Source organism: Tyto alba, unplaced genomic scaffold, assembly GCF_018691265.1.
Source record: "Tyto alba isolate M040663 unplaced genomic scaffold, T.alba_DEE_v4.0 Super-Scaffold_22, whole genome shotgun sequence".
Taxonomy (NCBI): Eukaryota; Metazoa; Chordata; class Aves; order Strigiformes; family Tytonidae; genus Tyto; species Tyto alba.
The window spans coordinates 17,350,000-17,370,723 of record NW_024881296.1 but is presented as its reverse complement, the minus strand read 5'-3'; the positions used below and the strand labels follow the sequence as shown (position 1 = coordinate 17,370,723).

Below are 20,724 nucleotides of genomic sequence, written 5' to 3'. Positions count from 1 at the left end.
CCTTTTCCAGTGGCATTAACACCAAAGACCAGATCAGCAACCCTGAGGACAAAGCCATCTGCCCAAGCAAGAGCCAGCATGCAGTATTACTTGCTCTTACACAGTGACCAGCCTCCCATATCAAGGAGGATTCAGTCTGGACACTAGAGTAGTTGTCTCTGCACTAAGTAGCCGAAAGGAAGAACAGGGCAGAATGCATAGCATGAAAAACAATAATAATATATACATATATAAACCTGTATATAGCTGTACAGTATCTTCTACATTCCATGGCTTCAAACATACTGTGTTACCAGGCAAAAAGTAAAATCCTGGCCATATTCATGCCACTGTTTGTACATACAAATGAATAGTACTTGAAAACTCACTACACTTCAGGTACATATACACGGACAGCAGAAATGAAAATTTTCAGCAGGAATATCCTGTTTATTACAGAAATAATGAAAGAGCACCCTCAATTTATTTGGGGCTATACATGCTGATTCAGCTTTGAAATTTAAGTCAAAAGTGTGTTTAAAAACAAATGCTTTGGATAGTTGCACATCAGTCACTGATGAGAGAGAAATAAATCCTAGTGGCCTCCACTTTGAGGCATGTGGCAGATTTCTCCCTCAAGCAGTTCATTATGAATACTAGCAATGCTTTCCCTTTTCAGGTTCCTAGTAGCAGACCAGGTGACCTGAAGGAAATCACTTTGCTGCATCTCTGCAACACAATTCTTAAACACTGTGTTGGAGGACTGTTTTCCCTGGTATGAAACCATCCATAACTCACCTGGCATTGACAGTAACATCACACTAGAATAATCTTTAGGGAGCCTCAAAAGGCATGCACTTTGCAACAGTTCTGGTTTAGAAAGTACTTTTGAGTTTCAGAAAGGTCCAGGGAAATCTCTCTGGAAGGTGGACACATTTAACAGCACACTCCCAGCTAGTGAACACAGGCGCATTACTTTATTTTTAACAGCTCCTATGGAGAATGGTCTCTGCTGTAAGTTGAGAGCAATTATGTTGAAGTCAGAAGTCACACTGAAACAAATCAGTGCTGAAACTGCAGCCATAGCTCTAAAAACAAATATACAAGCAGACTGATATCAGCAACGCTACACATGCTCTGATAATCCACCACTGATGGGTGGAGATTCTACCAAGCTCCTAATAACAAAAAAGAGATTAATGGATACAGGTCTCATTCATTCCACTGGAATTACCTGTTTAGTCAAGTGTCAGCCTGGTCTTTCTACGAGTAACATCCTGAGCTTATGCTCCCATCTACCCCAGAAAATAAAAAGAATTGCAACTCCTTCTTCTTTCAATGCCTACAGGCTGCCTACTGTATTCTATATGATATCTATATGTGTATACTGAATACATACCAATGCAGCTTAAGGTCTGAAATGCATATTCAAAGAAAAAACAGTTTATAACTGGCTTAAGAAAAAAGCACATGAAATCAAAGATTTTTCCTTTTTTTTTTTTTTACTGTTATTTCCCAGTCCTGAACAGTATTTGCACATGAAACACTTAAACCAAGATCATAAACAAAATCATGCATGATAAAAAGACTGAAAGTATTATTGGAAGTGACTTGTTAACACTGTAAGCCTTCAGATAATGCATGTCAGCAAATTCAGCTATTATTTGTTCAATATTTCTCATTTGGCTTAATGGAACAAGATGGATAGCCAAACAAGAAGCATTCTTTCTTCAACATCCTGAGTCAAGCAAGTATCCCTATATAAAAGAGCAAAACACTTCAGCAGAACAGGACATTTCAACAAAGTATACACCTCTTCACACAAATGCAAGTGCTATAGGAAGCAGCAATGACCTTTATATAGGTTACTGTGAAACTTGTTTCAGAACTTTTCTACCAATTCCCTCAAGACAAAACATGAAAATACTTTTAAAAAAAAAAAAAAAAGAAATCTTACGGCTTGAAATGCAGTAAGCCAGCCTGCAGTTGATCCTCCTGAACAGTTGCTTGTTGATTGGCCAGAGTATAAGTGTAAAGAGTTGAATGAAGTTAATGATCAGTCCTGACACTATAAATATGTAGCAGATCAGAAGGTGGAAAATGAATTGAGACTTCAGAAAGCCAGCGATGTCCATGATTTGCTGAGAAAGCAAGAGGGTACCTTCAGACCCAAAATTCAGAAGTCAACCTGAAAAATCAAACAGTGTCAGCAGTTACAGAATGCATTTATTTTTATCAACAGACTGTTAAAACAGACTTCCCATTTTACATTTAAATACACTAAATACAGTAAAATGAAAGTTAATTCTATTGTAGAAAAAGGCCTGATTACAATATTTGCAAAAGTAAGCATAGAAAGAGAACACTGTATTTCTGAATCAATTTACATTTGGCTTTGGAAACAAATTTTCACATTTCAGTCCTAATTCTGCAAAATCTATGAGCATATGACTCCACTTCATCGACTACAATACTACTCTATCAGGTCTTAACTGATAAAATTTGAGCAAAACAATCCATTTATGAAGTACTGACAATTAAAATTAAAATATAAGATATATACTGTGGCCTCTGCTGTCTTCAAGAGCAGCTCCAAAGTAAACACAAGTTTTAGAGCTTTATGTTAGAAGTTGTGCCTTCCTCTACAGGCTATGCCAGCCATGCTCCCCAACCAAGAGGTAGCACCAGCCCTTTAATTCTAACTTTATTGTCTTGTTCCTTTGTCACATTCAAATATCAGTTGATTTTGGCAAGAGAATAAAAGCTTGGCTATGCACAATACACACAACTTGTGCAATTATTCCTTGACACTGTAAATCTGCCAGTTACACTCCGTAAGCCCAAAAAGGAAACATCAACAACAGTGCTAACCCATGACCGAGCAGTGTTTCCAGGAAAAAAAAAAAAAAAAAAAAAAAAAAAAAATCAACTCTTAGGTTACTTAAACATTTGCAGAATTTTGGAAAGGACCAGTCCAACCTTAGCAGCTGAGCATTCAGAGAAAGTGTCCTCTGCCAAGTATTCCAGCCTACCAAATACCATACTGACCTCCCCCCACCATCGCTAGCGCCAACACCAGTCTCATTTGTTAGGAGAGAAAATATGAAGATGTGATCTCTCAGTAAACAACACCCCAATATTTTGAATACAGTTAAGCAGAAGGTGCTACCATCCTGTTCCATTCTTAGACTGTTTCTCCCTCTGAAGCGTAGGAGAGTTTGCCCAGGGAGGAAGACCTGAGACAGTATTTCTGAACGTGCCCATCATAGGCAATAACAAAACGGCAGCTGTCAGCATCCCAGGGACTTAACTGATGAAAAAAAATCTTTATGCCTATCCTTTTAGTTTATATGAGACTCCATTATGTGAGGCACTGAGTCTAGAGCAGTGTCCTGAAATATTTGTTTTACTGCCCTTGCTGACTATGCTTACCACGGCAAAGAGCACACACAAGAACTGATGCAAAGCAATAGAAAGTTCTTTAGCCAGGTTTTCAACAGCAAGGAAGATGAAGAAAAATTTAAGGAAAAGACAATCCGTATTGTTGTATAATTTATAGAAGGAATTTATGGCAGGCCCAAGCCTATTATCAGCAGATAAAATGTGCCCTTTGTATATGGCAGAGTTTGTTCCCTTTATCCTGCTGCACTATTCAGTACCAAAGCAGACACCATCTGTAGCTCAGAATAGCAGAACAAGCCTCTGTTCATTGTAGTAACTACTGTCATGATACTTGCAAAAACTTTTCAAGCTTTAACCAACCATTCTATTAAAGATACGCTTCTGAGGGTGGCAGACAATTCATTAGCATGGGCTTTGACCAAAGGCTTTCTTTTTGTTAAAGGCTAAGTAGAATGAGAAATGGTCTAATAGGAACCATTGCAATGATTCATGCCCCAGCCTCTCCTATCACAGACTCTGAAGATAGAGCCAAACACTTAATAAAATAAAAAAAAAAAAAAAAAAAAAAAAAAAAGCAAACCCAAGTTTTGAATAGGTTTACAGTGAAAGATACAAGATTTCACTTCCCCAATTCAGACTATGGTACTTCACCAAGCCAAGTAGCAGGATTAGATCACCTCTTTAAAACAGTCAGTCAGAATGGAAGCAACCAGTTACTTACAAGTGTATGGTTTAAAAGACTGTACAGTGCCCAAAACCCCGATGACTGGGTTTATCCTGCTGTCCTTGGTTAAAACTCATCAAAAGCTTTTTGTGCTAGGTGGCCTGTTTAATTCCATCTCACAGAACCACTCTAATATAATGTAATTCCCAGAGATCAGTAAGGAACTAGACAGAAAACAAAACAAAAATAAATCCATGTGTAAGAGAAAAGCACTGTATACTTACAGTAGAGACCTGAAAATTCACTATTTGATATAATCAACAGAAATCTACTGCAGTAAGCAGTTGATTGACAGACTTTGTGACAAGGAAGAATTCACCAGAACATTAGCCCACCAATTCATTTTTTTTTTTTTTCATTGTAATAGTAACCAAACTGCATTAAAATGTTATGTTTATGTGAATCAATTACTTTATACCGGGTCTTTAAAACAAAACTTCACAGAAATAAAATAAAGATCAGATGACCCTGATAAAACATAATTACTGTCTTACAACTTTACAAAGCCACAATGGAATGTTTGAAAATAATTTATTCCTTGCTTTCATACTTCAGTCATCAGATTTCAATTCTGTAAAGCTTCTAAGACACTTTTTAAAGGCAAACTAAATCTACTTAAGCAGTACCACTGAAATTCATCTAACTTGCTTGTAAAAGGAACAAGAAATTAGAGCCACTGCTTAAATTTTGGTTTTCTGAAAAGTAGGGAGACTAGAGAGATTAATTTTCTCTTCTGATTAAATGTGAGCTGTTTCCCCTATAAAATTTGCAACCCAAACCTTTTATACAGAGTGCTAGTTAAGTGTTCTGTTTCAAAGGCATAAGCTCATTCTTAGAAGATTATTTTTAATATGATACTTTTTGGACTGTTTTCATTACTCAAACTCCAAGAAATGCAGTTTATTATTGGTACAAGCAACAAAAGAAATAGAAATTTATTCTCAAGAATCAATTCTGACCTTGTGAAAGAGGTCTAGAAGCTTGCTTTTTAAGAATTCACAGGAACTTCTTCCATTTGCTCTTTGTCTTACTAAAGTTCCTCGTGGGCAACATCAACGTAACACCAGTTTAAGTGATAAAGAATCAAGTCTTTAACTCTTAATCCATGATGCTGGTTTAATAAATTACACTGATTTCCTTATAGATAATGATTGAAAATTACAGCAATCTTTTGAAAACAAAAGAGCCAATCAATGCATTTTCTCAGAAGCTATTAAGATCGGAGAGCTGCCAAGAAGCTCTCTTCTATCAAACACCCCTTAAAATGAATTAGGAGAAAATGGCCAGCCAGAGCACCAAAAACAGATAGGGACATTCTTTAATAACAGTTTTCCCTTGGGTATAAAACAAAAGACTTAAACCTCAAATGCCTGTCTAGGGAGCAAGTCAACAAGCATTTATTCACGTGACTAAGAGATCACAGGATGAGATTTAAAAGCAAACTCCACCACTATTCATTCTACCTCCTTTCCCCCCAAGTTTCATTCTTCAGCAAGGTCCACTGTGTTTTCTACTTCAACTACTCGCAGCATTTCTTTCTTCTTAGAATAACTGATCCGAAGGATATAGAAGAAAAGGCAATGTTACACCAGTGATACACAAGGTGAACACCTCTCTTCTGGCAGAGGCTGTGGCCAATTAACAATGTTATTTTGTACTTCAAAGTCTGTAAGTTTTAAGACTACAACTAGTGATTTTGTAAAGAACACAACTGTTCACACTTTTACAGAAGTACGAGAATGAAGCAAAGAACTCTCACCCACCTTGTCCAAAGTCTGCGTAATAAATAGAGTCCTTGGAGTCTGGAAAGCAACATGGTAACTATCTGACAGCATCTGGACCAAGCTAACGTTGTCCACACTTAGAAACAGATGCAAGACAGCACTATACCTGGTTATTTTCATAACAGCATACTTCAAAGACTATGCAAAGCTTTTCTCTTAAGTCTCATCTTTGATAAAACTCTTAAATGCTTTGCTGCAAGTTAAGAACAACCGAGCATATGACGATGTCCATTCTTGCATTTTCTCATCTAAACCAGATTCTTGAATGGATGAGTTACAGAGACCAAGAATATGAAAACATGCTCCTGTCAGATTACAGCAGTTTCGGTAGTGCCTTTATGTGAACTTCAGTTGCCATCAGCACAGCACAGATAGCAGCACTGTACTTCATATCAGTCCATTTTAACAATGCTTCTGTATATGGACTCTATATGCAAGGCAAGACACAGGAAGCCCTTGTGCTCTTCTCCTTCTGTCAGTGAGCATCAAAAATTAGCAAAAGTGAGGTTGTGTCCATGTATGTATTCACCTCCAAGGAGAATATATCTGTACATGCCACACACAAAAAAAAAAAAAAAAAAAAAAAAACCAAGTCTGTAGGAATAATTATCCATCTATTTGCCTCATGCTTAATTAGGGTTTGAATCACTTCCCACCTCCCCTCCCCCAAAGGCAACTACTAGAGCATTACTTTCTGTGGTGGGTTTACATGGCAGGGTTTTAGTAGTGGCAGGACCTTCAGGGATGGCTCCTGTGAGAAGACACCAGGAGCTCCCCGTAACGTTAGACGGAGCCGGTTCCAGCTAGCTCCAGAGGGGACTTGTCACAGGCCAAAGCTGAACCCATCAGTGACGCTGGTGGCACATCTGTGATAACACATTTAAGAAAGGGTAAAAAATGCTGCATGGCAGCTGTGAGAGAAGAGTGAGAAAAACATGAGAGAAACAGCCTTGCAGATCCCAAGGGCAGGGAAGCAGGAGGGGGAGGAGGTGCTCCAGGCACCGGAGCTGATATTCCCCTGCAGCCCGTGGTGAAGACCATGGTGAAGCAGGTTGTCCCACTGCAACCGTGGAGGGGAGCCCACTCAGGAGCAGGTTTTCTGGCAGAAACTTCAGCCTGTGGGGGACCCAGGCTGGAGCAGCCTGCTCCTGGAGGACCATACCCTGTGCGAGGGACCCCAGCAGGAACAGGGGAACAGCACAAGGAAGAAGCAGTGGCAGAGAAGAAGTGTTACTGCAACTCCTATTCCCCGTTCCCCCTGCACCACTCGAGGTGTGACAGGGGAGGTGGAAGAGTCAGGAGTCAAGAGGAGCCTGGGAAGAAGAGCAGGCTTTGGGGGAAGGTGGTTTTAGTTTTGTCTGGTTCTCACTGCCCTACTCTGTTAACAGTTGACAATCCATTAAATGAATCTTCCCCAAGTGGAGCCTGTTTTGCCCATGATGGTAACTGATGAGTAATTTCCCCATCCTTAACTCATGAACTTTTTCATCTTATTTTCCTTCCCTGTCCCGCTGAGGAAGAGGAGTGAAGGAGAAATCTGATGTGTACCTGGCAGCCAGTCAAGGTCAACCCACCACACCTCCTCAGGAAAGTCCCAAATCAGGAAAGAATCTGAGCATATCTTAAGTCCTTCCCCCAAAGTTAAGGGAACTTAAGAACGTTTTTAGGTTTTCTGGAGGAGTCGTGCATTCCTGAGCTGTGTATTTTTGTAACACACACTGCTACAAAGGAGAGATCAGTAAGTTTGGCTGTTTCAAAGGCTGAAGAATGAACACTATCTACTAGCAAGTTTTACAATTTCCAATTTATAGACTTGCTATAAAACTGAATTTGTATTAATTTTCTATTGAGCTCAGAGAAAATTAGCATAATGAAGTATAAACTGAAGAAATTAAAGTAAACCAGGAGTTTTTTAAATGGTTACCATATCATAATGCTTTCCCCCTCCCCTGTTAAATTTTCTTCCTGCTGTGATCTAATGTAGAGAAAAGACAGCTACACAAACTCTGCATGCTCGCCAGGATGCAAGTTCTCTATGTGTGTACACATACTCTCTGCTGGTAAAATGCACAGCATAGCTGCTTCCAGCCCTGACAGCCTCAGTGCTTGTCCCCTTACCACACAGAAAGGGAAGTGTTGATAGCGCGCAGCAAGCAAGACAGCAGCAGCCTGGGAGAGGCGTGCACAGCCTGGGAAGGAGCAGGAGAGATGGGGAGCTGTTGCCTGAGTTCTGGTGAGAAGCAGCTCAGTCTTGTTCCTTCTTCCAGAAGCATGAAATATTCGGGGAGGAAGGAGCTGAACAAGGAAGCTGTAGGCAGCTGGGATTAAAGACAAAGCAATACAGAAATCCTTGGCAGTGCAGTATTTAGGGACTGCAGGGCTTGATGCTGAGGGAGGTATTTATTTGAAGAGGGTAAACCCCTTGCAGTTAAGCACTTCTGTTCCAAGCTCCTTGAGAGATCCCCGAAAAATATGTTGGGGTGAAGTACAGCAGTTCTCAGGTACGGAACATCAAGTTCACAAAAACAGCAGTGGAAGGCAGTTGCTTCTTCCCAGCATGCCAAGTGTTGCTCTTCAACTGTTTCCCACCCAACTTTCTGTATTTTAATACATTTATATATATATATATATATATATACATACACGTATTTCTGCAAAACATAATTATCTGCAATTTGCTTGGGAAAAGTAAAAGGATAAGCTCCATTAAGATATTTAAGACCTGGAAGAGTGTATCAGTTCAGCCCCCAGAGTTCAGCTCTAGGGACCAGAGTCCCTCTGCTTCCTCTTTTATTTTATCTGGGTCCATTAAACTACCAAGTTACTTGCACTGCCAACAAGGGCAACATAACAACACAAGTCAAATTTAGGGACTGAGCAAGGGAGAGGAACTAAACAGCAAACAAAAATTTATAAGACAGTATACTGAGAGTCTAAGCAGGATGTGGGCTATGCTATCACACAAATATAAGCAACCTGGACAGTTCCTCAAAAATAACAGGGGTGAACAGCACCAAAGACTCTAGGACAAGCAGCTATATCACGTGCTCATAGCCAATTTAATATTTGCTCTCATAGGCAACATTAAGTACTTAGGCAACAGTAACCAGGCCCACACATTACTGTCATCTGGCACCCTCCTCTACAAAAAACAACCCCCCTCCTCTACAAAGTCACCTCAGTGGATGATTTGGCTTGCTGCACAAGTACAGGTGGTTTATCAAATAACAGAATCTGAATGTCTGCAAGAAACTGAACCTTCTTAAATATAAATATATGTATGTATGTACATAAGTATGGATGTGTTTGTGTTTATGATACATGAAATTGTGTACAGAACAGTCACAGACCATTTAAGGCAACTGTACATTTGAGGTACAGAGATCAGAGTCTGTCTAATTAACCCACTGGTCCTCATTGCACAGCCTGTGAGAAATCTCTCAATGGTAAGATCTGCACCATCACTCCTGTGCACAGAAAATGAACACTTTAAAAACTACAGAGGCAGCTAGGGCAGTACAGCAGGATGCTGACACCTGTGTCATGGTATTTACTCAGCATCAAGGGAACACAGCACTATGGCTGACCACCTCTGCAGCAGGCATTTCAGGAACAGATCCAACACAGGAGTAGCTACTGAGTTCTCCAGTGGTTATTAAAACATTTCTTTCAGAAGAACCCAAAGAAATGGAGGAAGGCGGACAAAGGATTATTCAGGATCTGGTATAAAACCAGGGTTGCCTTTTTAAAACAAAACAAACCAAACAAAAAAAAAGATTGTGCTGGGAGTCCAAACATTCTCTTGATAAGAAATAAGATTTGGAAAGGAGGCTTCTCCTATGAAGACTCATGGTTTATGCTTGCCGTACACTAATTACTCTCATCTTGTTTTAAGATGTTTTAAAGAACTGTAAATTACACTCACAGCAATGCAAAGGGTCAGCACAAGGCACAGGAACTGACTATACTCTCAACAGACAAAATACTTCCCCCGCATCCAAACCAGCTTTATGTGAGGCAACAAGGAAACATGGGTCACACGTTTAGTTCAAAGCTTTAAATATTTAATCCTCCTATTCTTACCCACAATGACTTAGCTACAAAATTAGACTACAAAAGTATCACCGCCTAACTCCAGTTCTGCAACAGAAAGCTTTCCACACCACTAACACACATAAGCAGTTGTATCCAGGCAGCAAAGTGTCACATCTACTCAGCAGACTTAGTAGCATGAGCAAGTCCATTTCTGTATGGAAGATCAAACCCTTTATGGATAGGATTAGAAAACTGTGTGGATTTTTATCAATTCTTTCCTGGATTTATCCATCCCCTCTCATATGAAAAGTTACAGCCACTTAGAAGACGCTAGTCAAGTAAGCCTGGCAAGATCTGTCTTGCTGCCCCCATCTTACAGACAGGGAACTCGGAACAACCCTCTCAGAGAGCCTTGAACAGTCATGGCAAAGCCACGGCAGAGCCAGATCCAGAACCACAACCTGCCAGTTCCCCAGGCTCTAGCTTTCAACACAAAATGGTACTTTTCATCCTCCTTTATTTGCTTCCTTGCCCATGCTCATGTTTCCCTTGCAAGAGTTCCTCACAGGCCACGTATAGAGAGCAGCGAGGGAAGAAACACATCGCACAAGGATCTTCAGCAGCAGCAGATGACACAACAGGTACAAAGGCATAAGATGGTTCAAACCAGGATGTGTGTGCTGATCTAATGACAGTATTGTGTGCATGTGCACATAAACTTACATCTCTTTCATTATTCTTACTCAAGAAGCAATTAAAGGCATTGCTGGATGCTTCAAGGACAACAATCAGAAGATCAGCACTGGGAAAATGATCATTTTCTTTCCTCAGTAAGCTCCCATAAAATGAACTCCTTATGTTTTCTGGAATTGTGATTTACCTTTTAGTAATTTGGGGCAGCCTCTTTAAACATTTTCCTAGAAGTCTAATTCCTAACCTGTGTGGGTTTGTTGTTTTGTTTATTTAAGAAAGTCAGAAAATGCAACTAATGAATGATTCAGAATTTGTGGCAGTGAAAACATAAAAAGAAAGATCTGGAAAGTGGCAAAGATAAGGCATAAGACACTGAGCTGAGAAAAACACCATGACGGCAGTACCACTGGTTTACAAGTAGAACTTCCACCACCAGACTGTGGGCTGGTAACACCTTTTCTACTGTCCCCCCCAAACCAGTATAAGTACTTTTAACATAGCGTGTCTCGGAGCAGCTCTGTGGCCTGCTGGAGACAATCACGTCCTCCCATGGCGCGGATCTGAGCCCTGCTAACAACGCAGCCACAGACGCAGTGGGGACGTGGGACAGACTGCATCCTCTGTGCTCCACAATCTCAGGGACTGGAGGGAACAGTGCTGACCTCACCTGTGAGGGGATCCAAAAGCTTCCAGTACAAATCACATGATGTTGTCAACAGTGCTGGAAATTAAAAGTGCCATCCACCTGATTACAGCTCCAAGTGAGCTGGCAGTGGTTTTGATCTTCTATGGCAGTAGATTGACTCCTTCAGCTAAGCCATTTGCATATTTTAATTAATATGAAATAACATTCATTAGTATGGTCTTTGACTGCTAAGGAAATATTAAACAGAAAAAGATTCACAAGATATTTTTTGTTATCCTCCAAGTCTTAATTTAATTTGGCTGTATTCTACTATATAACACCAAACACTGTGAAGTAGCTGAACTTCTCCTTTATGAAAATCACATCCCAAAATTGGAAAGGACAATGCATACACAAAATGCAACCATGCCAAGACAGGAATACACAGGATATTAATATTAAATAATTAAGTATTTTTTAATGCTTCTTTCTGTAGAAAATAGCTTAACTGAAGAATTGATGTGGCAGGGAAGCTTCCAGATTTATTACTCAAAGAAAACCAACTCCTGCCTTAAAGAGGTAATACCCAATACTCAGAAAAACATACATCTTACAGCTGAGATGTGGTTGGCACACTTCCAAAAAATAAGATGCCAGCTTCAGTGAAAGACTCAGCTGCACCTACACACAAAACAATCAGACATCCAGATGCCAGGTAAAAATCCAAATAAATACGGTGACTGCTTTACCCACATTTCAGCAGTCCCATTCCACATCAGTTTTCACCTGCCTCTACCTCTAAGACACAAGTGTTCAGAACTGTTTCGCTACACCACAAACTGAATACTTTCAGCCTCCTCATTCTCCCTGATCATCAGGCCCCTAACAGCCTGATTTAATTTGAGAACTTCAGAGAATAAAAGCCTTTATCACAGGCACCAGATTTATCAAGTCCAATAATAAAGGGAGGTTTCATTTTGGATCTGATTCAAACAATGTTGAAGCCAAAAGAAATCTCTCAACAAGCTTCAATAGTCCTCGTTGTTTGGAAAACATTATACCTCAAAAACAGCAAAATGTGATATAACTAATCAATGAACTTGTATTCTCACTACCTAAAGCCAGGGCTAGTCAAAACCACCTTAAACTTCCAGCAAAATCATGCAGAGATTGTGACTGATCCAACAGCATTTACTTTACTGGATGGTAAGTGTGCAGATGTTACAGGTCCTAAACATGCTAGTAAAAATCCAGTAACATTTTTATAAATTTTACACTAAATTAAGCATCAGATACATCAACACCTACCTGGATTTTCTACAACATCTCTGCACAACTTCAGGTGCCTAAATCCTTTTTAAAGCCTGGCTTTGAGCATCTGTCCTGATAGCTTCAAATAAATTTGAGACAGTTTTACAAGGCTTAAATTCAGAATGAAGCTTTTCTCTGACTCTATCTTGGGTGAAATGAAAAACTGATGACCACTCCCAGAGGTACAGGCACAGGCATGTAAAAAACAGACAGTGACACACTGAAGGCTCAATGGACTTGGGAATAGCACTTTCCTAGTTACCTTTCTGATTAATTATAAACCTATGGCACCGCTACCACTATTGAGTAACAGGGACAGACAGTTTCTTTCAATTACTTTGATCCTCTAGATATTTGTTAGTTGTGGGAAGATAGCAGTATCACTACTGCCTACCATCTGTACATTTGGCAACACTGATGCTACTGCATTGTTTTATGGTGATTTTCATTAATACCAGCTCGTGGGGGGGGCGCAAGTAAAGTCTCTGCAAGGTTCAGCACTGTCTAAGCATATCCTCAGAACCATAAAATAAACTAAAGCTTGCTAAGTCCTGACAAACCACCTGTGACTTGAAGGGTAAAATCTCATAAATGATTCAAGTGCAGGTGTAGACTGCTGCAGACAGAATGCTTCCAGACCTTCCAGAAGTGCAAAGTAGCATTTGTAGTAATGGTATTTTCCAAAGTGCTGAAAAAACATGGTAACCAGAGGCAAACTATGATGTGTGAAGACAGGGCTAGTGTGGAGACAAGGGGAGAGCAGGACACAGTTTAACTTTCACACAGTAGTTGTCACTTGAAATGGATTAAAAATCATGTGCCATTTCTACACATAGACTTCCCCCAAATATGTTCTTTCCCTGTCTTTAACAGCCGGCTTTAAGTAAGGTCTTCCCCTTTCTCTGATAGGTGAAAGAACATGCACAATCTGCCATATGAATCTGCACAGGCAAACCTTTTCATTCACCTGAATCCTGCTGGAAAAAATGTGATTTAAATTTAACTTAGTTGGTCAGATTAAAAGGAAATCTGATGCACATCAGCAGTTTTTCAGACGTTAATAAAGAGTCACACATGCACGTGAAATCAGTGTGCTTGCCTCTGTCTGCAGCTCCTAACCATCTGGCAAGTAAACCCCCCTCTCTCAGTGACCTCTACCTCTGCCTTCTTTCCAGCCTAGAACTGGTTAATCGTCTTCCCTGTTCCTGCTATTTATGCTACAGCAGAAACCTCAAGCGAGGTCAGCCCTTCTGCAAGCAGCACAAAATGATTTCAGTGTTAAGCTCTTGGTGGCAGAATATAACAAGACAGATTGATGGTGAAAACGGAGGCATAGAAGTAAAAGGCTTTAAGTTCAAAATGCAGAGCGGACCAGTAGCAGGACCATAACCCAGCATTTCCCAACTGTGGGCTCACTACAGTTGTTAGACTGCTCTGCCCGGTTCCTAACGCATGGTTTATGTACCTTTTTAGGAAATCCATTACAGCCGTCATCTTTTTCTCATATTGTCAAAGAGGGGTCTTTACAGCATCTTCATCCTTGCCACAACACACAGGTATTCTCATTCATTTCCATTTCCTCTTTCCCTGACCTTACCCTGACCCTACAACATCTCTAGTCTGAGGCACTGGAAGAAGAGAGGGGAAAAGCAGGAAAACGAAGTGAGTCAGCAGTTTCCAAGCAGCACACGAGCATTAGTCAGAGGTGATCAGGGTACTCACCATAGAGTCAGACGTGAATGAGCTTAAGATCACCAAACAACAGATGGGTGGGCAAACTTTCCCAAACGCCTGAAACTGAATCGCTGGGGAAAGCCACCCCACAGTCAAAGCACTTGGGGAAAAAACATATCATCAGCTACCATGTACCAGTGCTGAGATGCAACAAAGCATACAGGGTACTGCTCTCAGACACATTTCTAGTTCCCTTACAAAAAAAATCCCACTGCATTCAGTACAGCTAAATCAAACACACCTGAGGAGACAGCAGCCTTGATTCACGTAACGTTTTCACTAATGAAGGAGGCCCACAGTTGCAAAATCTTTTTCTGAGTAAAGCACACGCACAGTGCACTACAATGCGTTGTTGCCCCCTTGTTCATCTGCATCCTTATCGGGACAAACCCACAGCAGTAGTAGTGATGCAATTAGTTAGGGAAGTGCTCTTTTACATCACACAGCGGACATTCGACTTTTTAAAATTTAAGACCAAATTACTAATACAAGTTCTAGAGGCCATAAGTGCATGTTTGCGACCAGAACGATATCCTGCTAACCTCAGCTGTGACAGTGCCTTCCTGCACCGAAGGGATTTCAAGAGGCATTATTTCCAGTCTTCACCTTTCAGCAATAAAATCAGGGTATACAACAGAAAACAATAAGCCATTTCTTTTCAGTAGGGCAGAGCGCAGTCATAAGATTCTCATTGATCACCTGCAAGAGAACCCTTCTCCTACAGAGCTCTTCTCTGTTACGGTACAGTAAGTACATTAAACTGTAAATGATGTACAACCGTCACTCCACAAAAGCATGCCTCACTCCAGAGAGGAGATGAACACTGCTTCAGTGCCTCTGGATTTTGGCTGGACAGAGCAAGACTTACTGAAAAAACAACCTCACCACCAAACTGACACCTGCGTTTCAAGAAACACAGTTAGTTACTGTGCTCTGGGCACAGCGTTCTCTGTCCTGTGACTCTGGGCAAGCGCTGACCTCTCTGTGCAGTTTCTCCACTCCTAAAATGTAACATTTACAGCTTCTTGTGAAGCGCTTACTAAAATCTGTTATTTAAGTGCTTGCCAACACCACCACCAAACTTTGCTTAAGAGCAACATTTATCCATCAGCATCTCACAATAGTTCCTCTGTTCATTGCAGGCTTTCTGATATACTCTTCCACACGAATCCTGGCTGTCTTCCATAAAGCATGGTCAAAGTTTCATTTTTAGATACAGCTTATTCAGGCATTGTTATGCAAAACATCAATAGGAAAGAGCAAAGCTATGCATAATATTTACACAAATTCCTAAAATGAATCAAAATGTATTTTAATCCACAGTATTTGGAAAAACACAGCATTATATCAGACACAAACAGCTAGAGAAAGCTGCTGGTCAGTAAACGACTGCGAACATTTACAGTACATCAACTATTCTAGGGATCCATGCAGCCAGTCTTTACACAGAGATAGTCCTGGCATACTATTAGCAGACCTCTGAGTGTCTACAGTAATCTTATAATTCACATGAGAAGTCAGAGAAGAAAGAAGGCTGCAAATTTCAGTATAAGTTGTTCCACAATGAATTCTCTACTCCACCAGCTTTTAATTGTTTTGCAATTTAGTGTGAAGCGGTTATCAGTACAAGCAGAGGCTACAATTGCCTGGTACAACTTCCTGGGCTGGACTCATCACTGTTTTTAAAGAAATGCTTGGGGGATGGTTTTTTGTGGTTGGTGGTTTTTTTTATTTTTTTTTTTTTTTTTTAATTTTAAGAGTTTCTTGCATCCTTACCACCTTTTGTAAAGTATTTTCAGTTCTCATGCAACAGCAAGGTTGCTCTCTCCCCCACAAGCACCTACATAAGGCGCATCACTCACAGATTATTTGCACGTGGTCTGGAAACACTTGCAACTCTTAGAAATGCATAACAAAGATAAAGATCAGGAGCCTCCGTGTGACATTGTTCAGACTCTTTTCTCGGTTGTCTTTTCAGCCATGCGAGTCAGCGCTCACTTGTTGAAACAAATGCTACAAAGGATTACTTCTTAGTTAAACAATGCCCCCCGTGGACTTCTCCCTGCGCCGCGTGATGACAGTCGACACACCTCAAATCTGTTTGTGGCCATTATTTATTTCGGCGTGAGTATCTTTTATGAAGAGCCACGGAGAGCTGGAAAGCAGAGCTCCTACAGCACGAGCCGGGCTGCCCCGCTCCGCAGCCCACGGGCCCCTCGGCCCGGCCACCCACCGCACCCGCACGTCCCCCCCACGCCGGGTCACGCTGCGCCCCCTCGCCACGGAGCAGCGCCTTCGGGGAGGCGGCAGCAAACAGGCGATCGCACCCGCCCGTTTCCACGGCAACCGCGCTTCCCCCCCCCCCCCCCCCCGCCGCCACACGGCAACACCGAAAGGAAAGTGGAAGGGGCGGCCGCGACCGCCCGGCCCGGCCCGGCCGGCAGCGCCCCGCGCCGCCCGCGGGAGGGGAGGGCCGGGTAAGGCCGCCGCAGCTCTGCCGTTTCCACGGAAACCCCGGCGCGGGCCGCGGTCGCCGCACAAAGGGGGGAGCCGGAAAATTCTCGGCGGCCGCGAGAGAAACGGCGCGATGGGGCCGAGCAGCGGCAGGGGGAGACCCAGCCCAGCGGCGAATAAATCAGGGAACTTCTGTCCGCAGCCCGCCTCCCGCCTCCCGCCCCGCCGCGCCCGCACACCCCGCCGGCCCCTCGCCTCGCCGCTACCGCACTCCGGGGAGCGCCTGTTTCGGGGAGAGGGGGCTGGGGGGGATCCGGGCCGGGGTTGGGGTTTTTTTTTTGGTTGGTTGTTTTTTTGTTTTTTTTTTTTTTTTTTCCTCCCAAGCGGGTCAACCACGCCAGCTGGGGAAAGGGCGGCCCCCACCTGAGGAGCTCGCCGGCCGCCCGGGGAAGAGCACGTACCTGGCGCCGCCGGGCCTTGGCATGCGTGCCGCGCTGAGGCGCCGGGAGCGGGCGGCGGGCGGGCGGGCCGGCAGCCGAGCCGCACCGGCTGCCACTAGTTTGCACGCGCCGGGAGGCGGCCGGCTCGGGCGGGGCCGCGAGGCTCCACCCGCCGGGCGGCTCCGGGAAGAAAAGGGCGCCCCTCGCCTTCCCTCCCCGCCGCCATGTCACTTCCTCCCGGGGCGGTGGGAAGGGGCGACCCCTCCCCGCACCGGCTTCGCTCTGCCCCCGGCGGGAGGGCTCCGCCGCTGGCGAGCGTGGGGTGTCCGGCTCCGAGGAGGAGGACGAAGGGGAAGGCGTCGGCCCGGGGAGAGGGGCGCAGGGCAGCCCCCGCCCCGTCCCCCTGAGGGCCGCCGGCGCCTGGGCTGTGACGGCTCGTCATCCCTTGTGGGGGCAAGCAGGGCTGTGGCGGCACGGAGGCCCTCCTGGGGGACAGGCTGCCGCGGGGTGAAGGGCACCTGTGAGTATCTGCCCCTTGAAGTTGAAATGGGCGAACAGAATGCCAACTCGTCGGCCTGGCTGCTGTGGAAGGGGAATAAACGCGGGTGGCAGTCATCCAAGCACAGAGTGCCCTGACACACAGCATTCGCTGTCTGTGGAAACTCAAACGTTTGCTGTCAGGCTCTGACTGCGGGGTGAAAAGCAGCTTCCCTGAATAGAGAATAGCAAGAACTGAGTCTATTAAACACCCGAAGCATTGGGAGGGGATAGTGCCTGGGATGACACACACCGCTGGGACAGCGCTGACAGCTCTGCAGCGTGTGCGGTTGCACCGGGGCTGGGGGGACAAGTTGGCTGGAGCAGAGCCTGGTTACAGTCCTGGTCCATAACAGCCACATAGCATCACTGTTTACCTTCAATGCAAATTTTTATTTTTTAAAAAGACTTGAAGCAAATACTGAACTATGGAAGTTGTACTAAGCCTTTTACAGGGGCAGAATGAGGATAGAAACAAGACTTCCCAGGCTAGTCACCAGAGGAGGACATTCTCTAGGGAGTGAGATGGAAGTGTCCTGACTAAAATACAACATTTGGGAAGGACAAGAAACCTCAGCTCTCTCAGGCAGCAGCAAGAGCAAGGCTGCTGCTCAAGGAAGGATGCACCGGGAGCTGAGGGTGATCACAGCACAGGCAGTATTCCCACTAGCTGGAGCACTGCCCCACAATACCTGAACAGAGCAGTCACAGCATGGCTCAGCGTCCACCAGCAGTTGTAGACAAGGTGAAGCAAGGAATCTGGTGCAGGGAATCCAGTCAGGAGCAGCAGGCCGAGCCTCAGCTGGAGATAAGGCTACAACCTGAATCCACCCAGGAAAACAAACTGAAGGTATATCTATCTAGTAGATAGCTCAGGCACAGACTGAAGGCCCAGACCTGGGCTAAAAAGGAGCAGTGGTCTGTGGGCGGAGTGTGTGGGTGGGGGTCTCAGGTGGGTCTGGTCAGGGCCATTAAGAGCAGTGCCATCAGGGCCCTGGCAGATCTTTGCTGGTGGAGTGGATAAGTGTTCAGGAGGTCATAATTTGGCAACCTTCTCCCCATTTAGTCATGAAGGAGTTGAATCCAGCTCACTAACAGCCTCAGGCCAGTGGTATAACCGCCAAATGTTACATGGAGAAAGATTGGTAGAGGGTATTTCTCCAGCTATACTTTAAAAGATTTGTCCTGTGGCTGCATTTTAAGAAGTGGGCACTTCCAGACAGAGGGAAAAGACCTGAACTCCCTGAATGAGGTACTTGATTCTGGAAAGTGGCTGGGTTTGTAGCACAGCTATATCCTAAGTATCCCATACTAGCTACTTTAGGCAGCTTTGTGTAGCACACACAGATTTTTGGGATATTGTTCCAAGGCATCTCACTCAGGGTCTAGGTGTTATCCTGAGAGCCAAGGATCCAAAAGTCAGGCACCCTAATGCTGAGTGTGGTAGTGCCTGAACAACTTCTACTTATCTGGCCTTGGGACCAAACCCTCTGCAGCTGGTTATTTGTATGTTCCTCATTTTCTGGGAAGCCATGATAAAAATCTGGCATCTTGCTTTCATTAGTGTTAAGCTGCAGCTGAATATAACAGGATTTATGGATGCTTTACACCTGAGAAAACTCCAGTGGAGGGATAAATCCTAGTTTTGATGAAGTTCATCTATTTCTCAAAAGTCTAACTAGGAAACTGTGAATAATAAACCCCTCTTATTTAAATTGCGGATTTTACAAAGTTGTTAGATACCATGGTAAAGACAGACTGGAAAGCTTATAGCAAAAATATGCTTCTGTATTGAAGAGCAAGGTTTGTGAGGTTCTCACTGTGTATTTTTTTAGGTGCTATGAACAAGGGGGATACAAAGGAATTGGATTATCTTTCTCTTTTCTTAAACTCTACCCTCCAGAGCACCGAATGGAGTATATTAAGATTTGTACAGCTAATTAAAAAAAAAAAAAAAAAAAGCATCTAAAACCTACACTATATGGCCAAAGGCAGCTAAATTAAGTTTCTTCAAGGTCTCAATTTTGGCATTTCCTTGTTCTGAGTGCTTGTGTTTGCAACACCAATCAAGTTCTTTCTTTGTTGCTTGTGGGCATGCAAATACCTTATTTGCATTGGGCGAGACTCAAGAGTTGAGTCAGGAACTTACACCAGGCAATGATTCCTCCCAGCTATCCAAGGGCCATATCTCACTGTGTGTGAAATGGGTGTCTCTCAATGAGTCTCCCTGTAAGAGAGAAAAAAAAAAACAAACAAACAAAAAAAAAACAAACAAAAAAAAAAACACAAACACAGCAACAACAACACAACAACAAAACACACTAAAAAAGCCCAAAACAAAAAACCCCAGACTCCTGCTGACCAAAGCACATGCTCCAGTCAGTAAGGAACCCCGGTATTTCTCATGGCTGAAGTGAAATTAACTGCTTGCTAGTTCTAACAGCTGGACCCCAACCTTGCTCACCACATCCACTTTTAATTGCCTTGTGAATCTGATTTCACAAATTTAATTGCAGGCAAAATCTTGTCTGTTCTGGAAAGTTCTGTGGTTCTAGCTATGCCAGCCTAGAGAAAGTCAGCACCCGTAGCGTTGATGTTGCTGGGCTGATAGGGTGGGTGCTACATAGGGATAACGCTATGGTATGCTGCCATGAGCAGCTGGGTTCAAGAAGCCCAGTTTGCTCTTGCTGTATGTCTTATGGTTAGATTCTCTAATATCTAAGAAGGTGCAGATTATAAAAGACACATTTCCTGCATTTAAAAGCATTCATAACGTTCCTCTTCTGTGTAGGTTGAGTGTAATAAAGGCTGAACTGCAGGCTGTCCCTCCATGCAGGCAGTAACAGGAAGTCTTTCCTGTACTTGGCTTATCCGTCTTTATGAAATCTGTGGGAAAGTAATTGTGTCTGAGATCTCTGTTGCTTTTTTGGGCTTGATTAAAATCAGCTAACAAGTTCAAAAGTTATTGTAAGGATTGATGCGTATAGCATGACTGCATGATTTTTT

The 20,724-nt window shown here is 43.2% G+C and overlaps 1 protein-coding gene across 5 annotated transcripts in view; it reads right to left on the bottom strand.

The window, feature by feature from the left end:
* The window catches only part of AGPAT4 (1-acylglycerol-3-phosphate O-acyltransferase 4), an 83,453-nt gene extending 66,080 nt beyond the window's left edge, over positions 1-17,373 (bottom strand). For 2 of the 5 annotated variants that reach the window (XM_033011668.2, XM_033011669.2), the window contains exon 1: positions 1,937-2,047. Coding sequence is in view for 2 of the 5 variants with exons in the window: in XM_033011670.2 (XP_032867561.2) it covers positions 1,937-2,114 (178 nt within the window). In the remaining 3 variants the exon portion in view is untranslated. Of the gene's footprint in view, positions 1-1,936; positions 2,168-17,202 lie in introns of those variants that run through there. The other 3 variants (XM_033011670.2, XM_033011664.2, XM_033011667.2) reach the window with 3 other exon arrangements.
* Between the last annotated feature and the right edge of the window lie 3,351 nt (positions 17,374-20,724).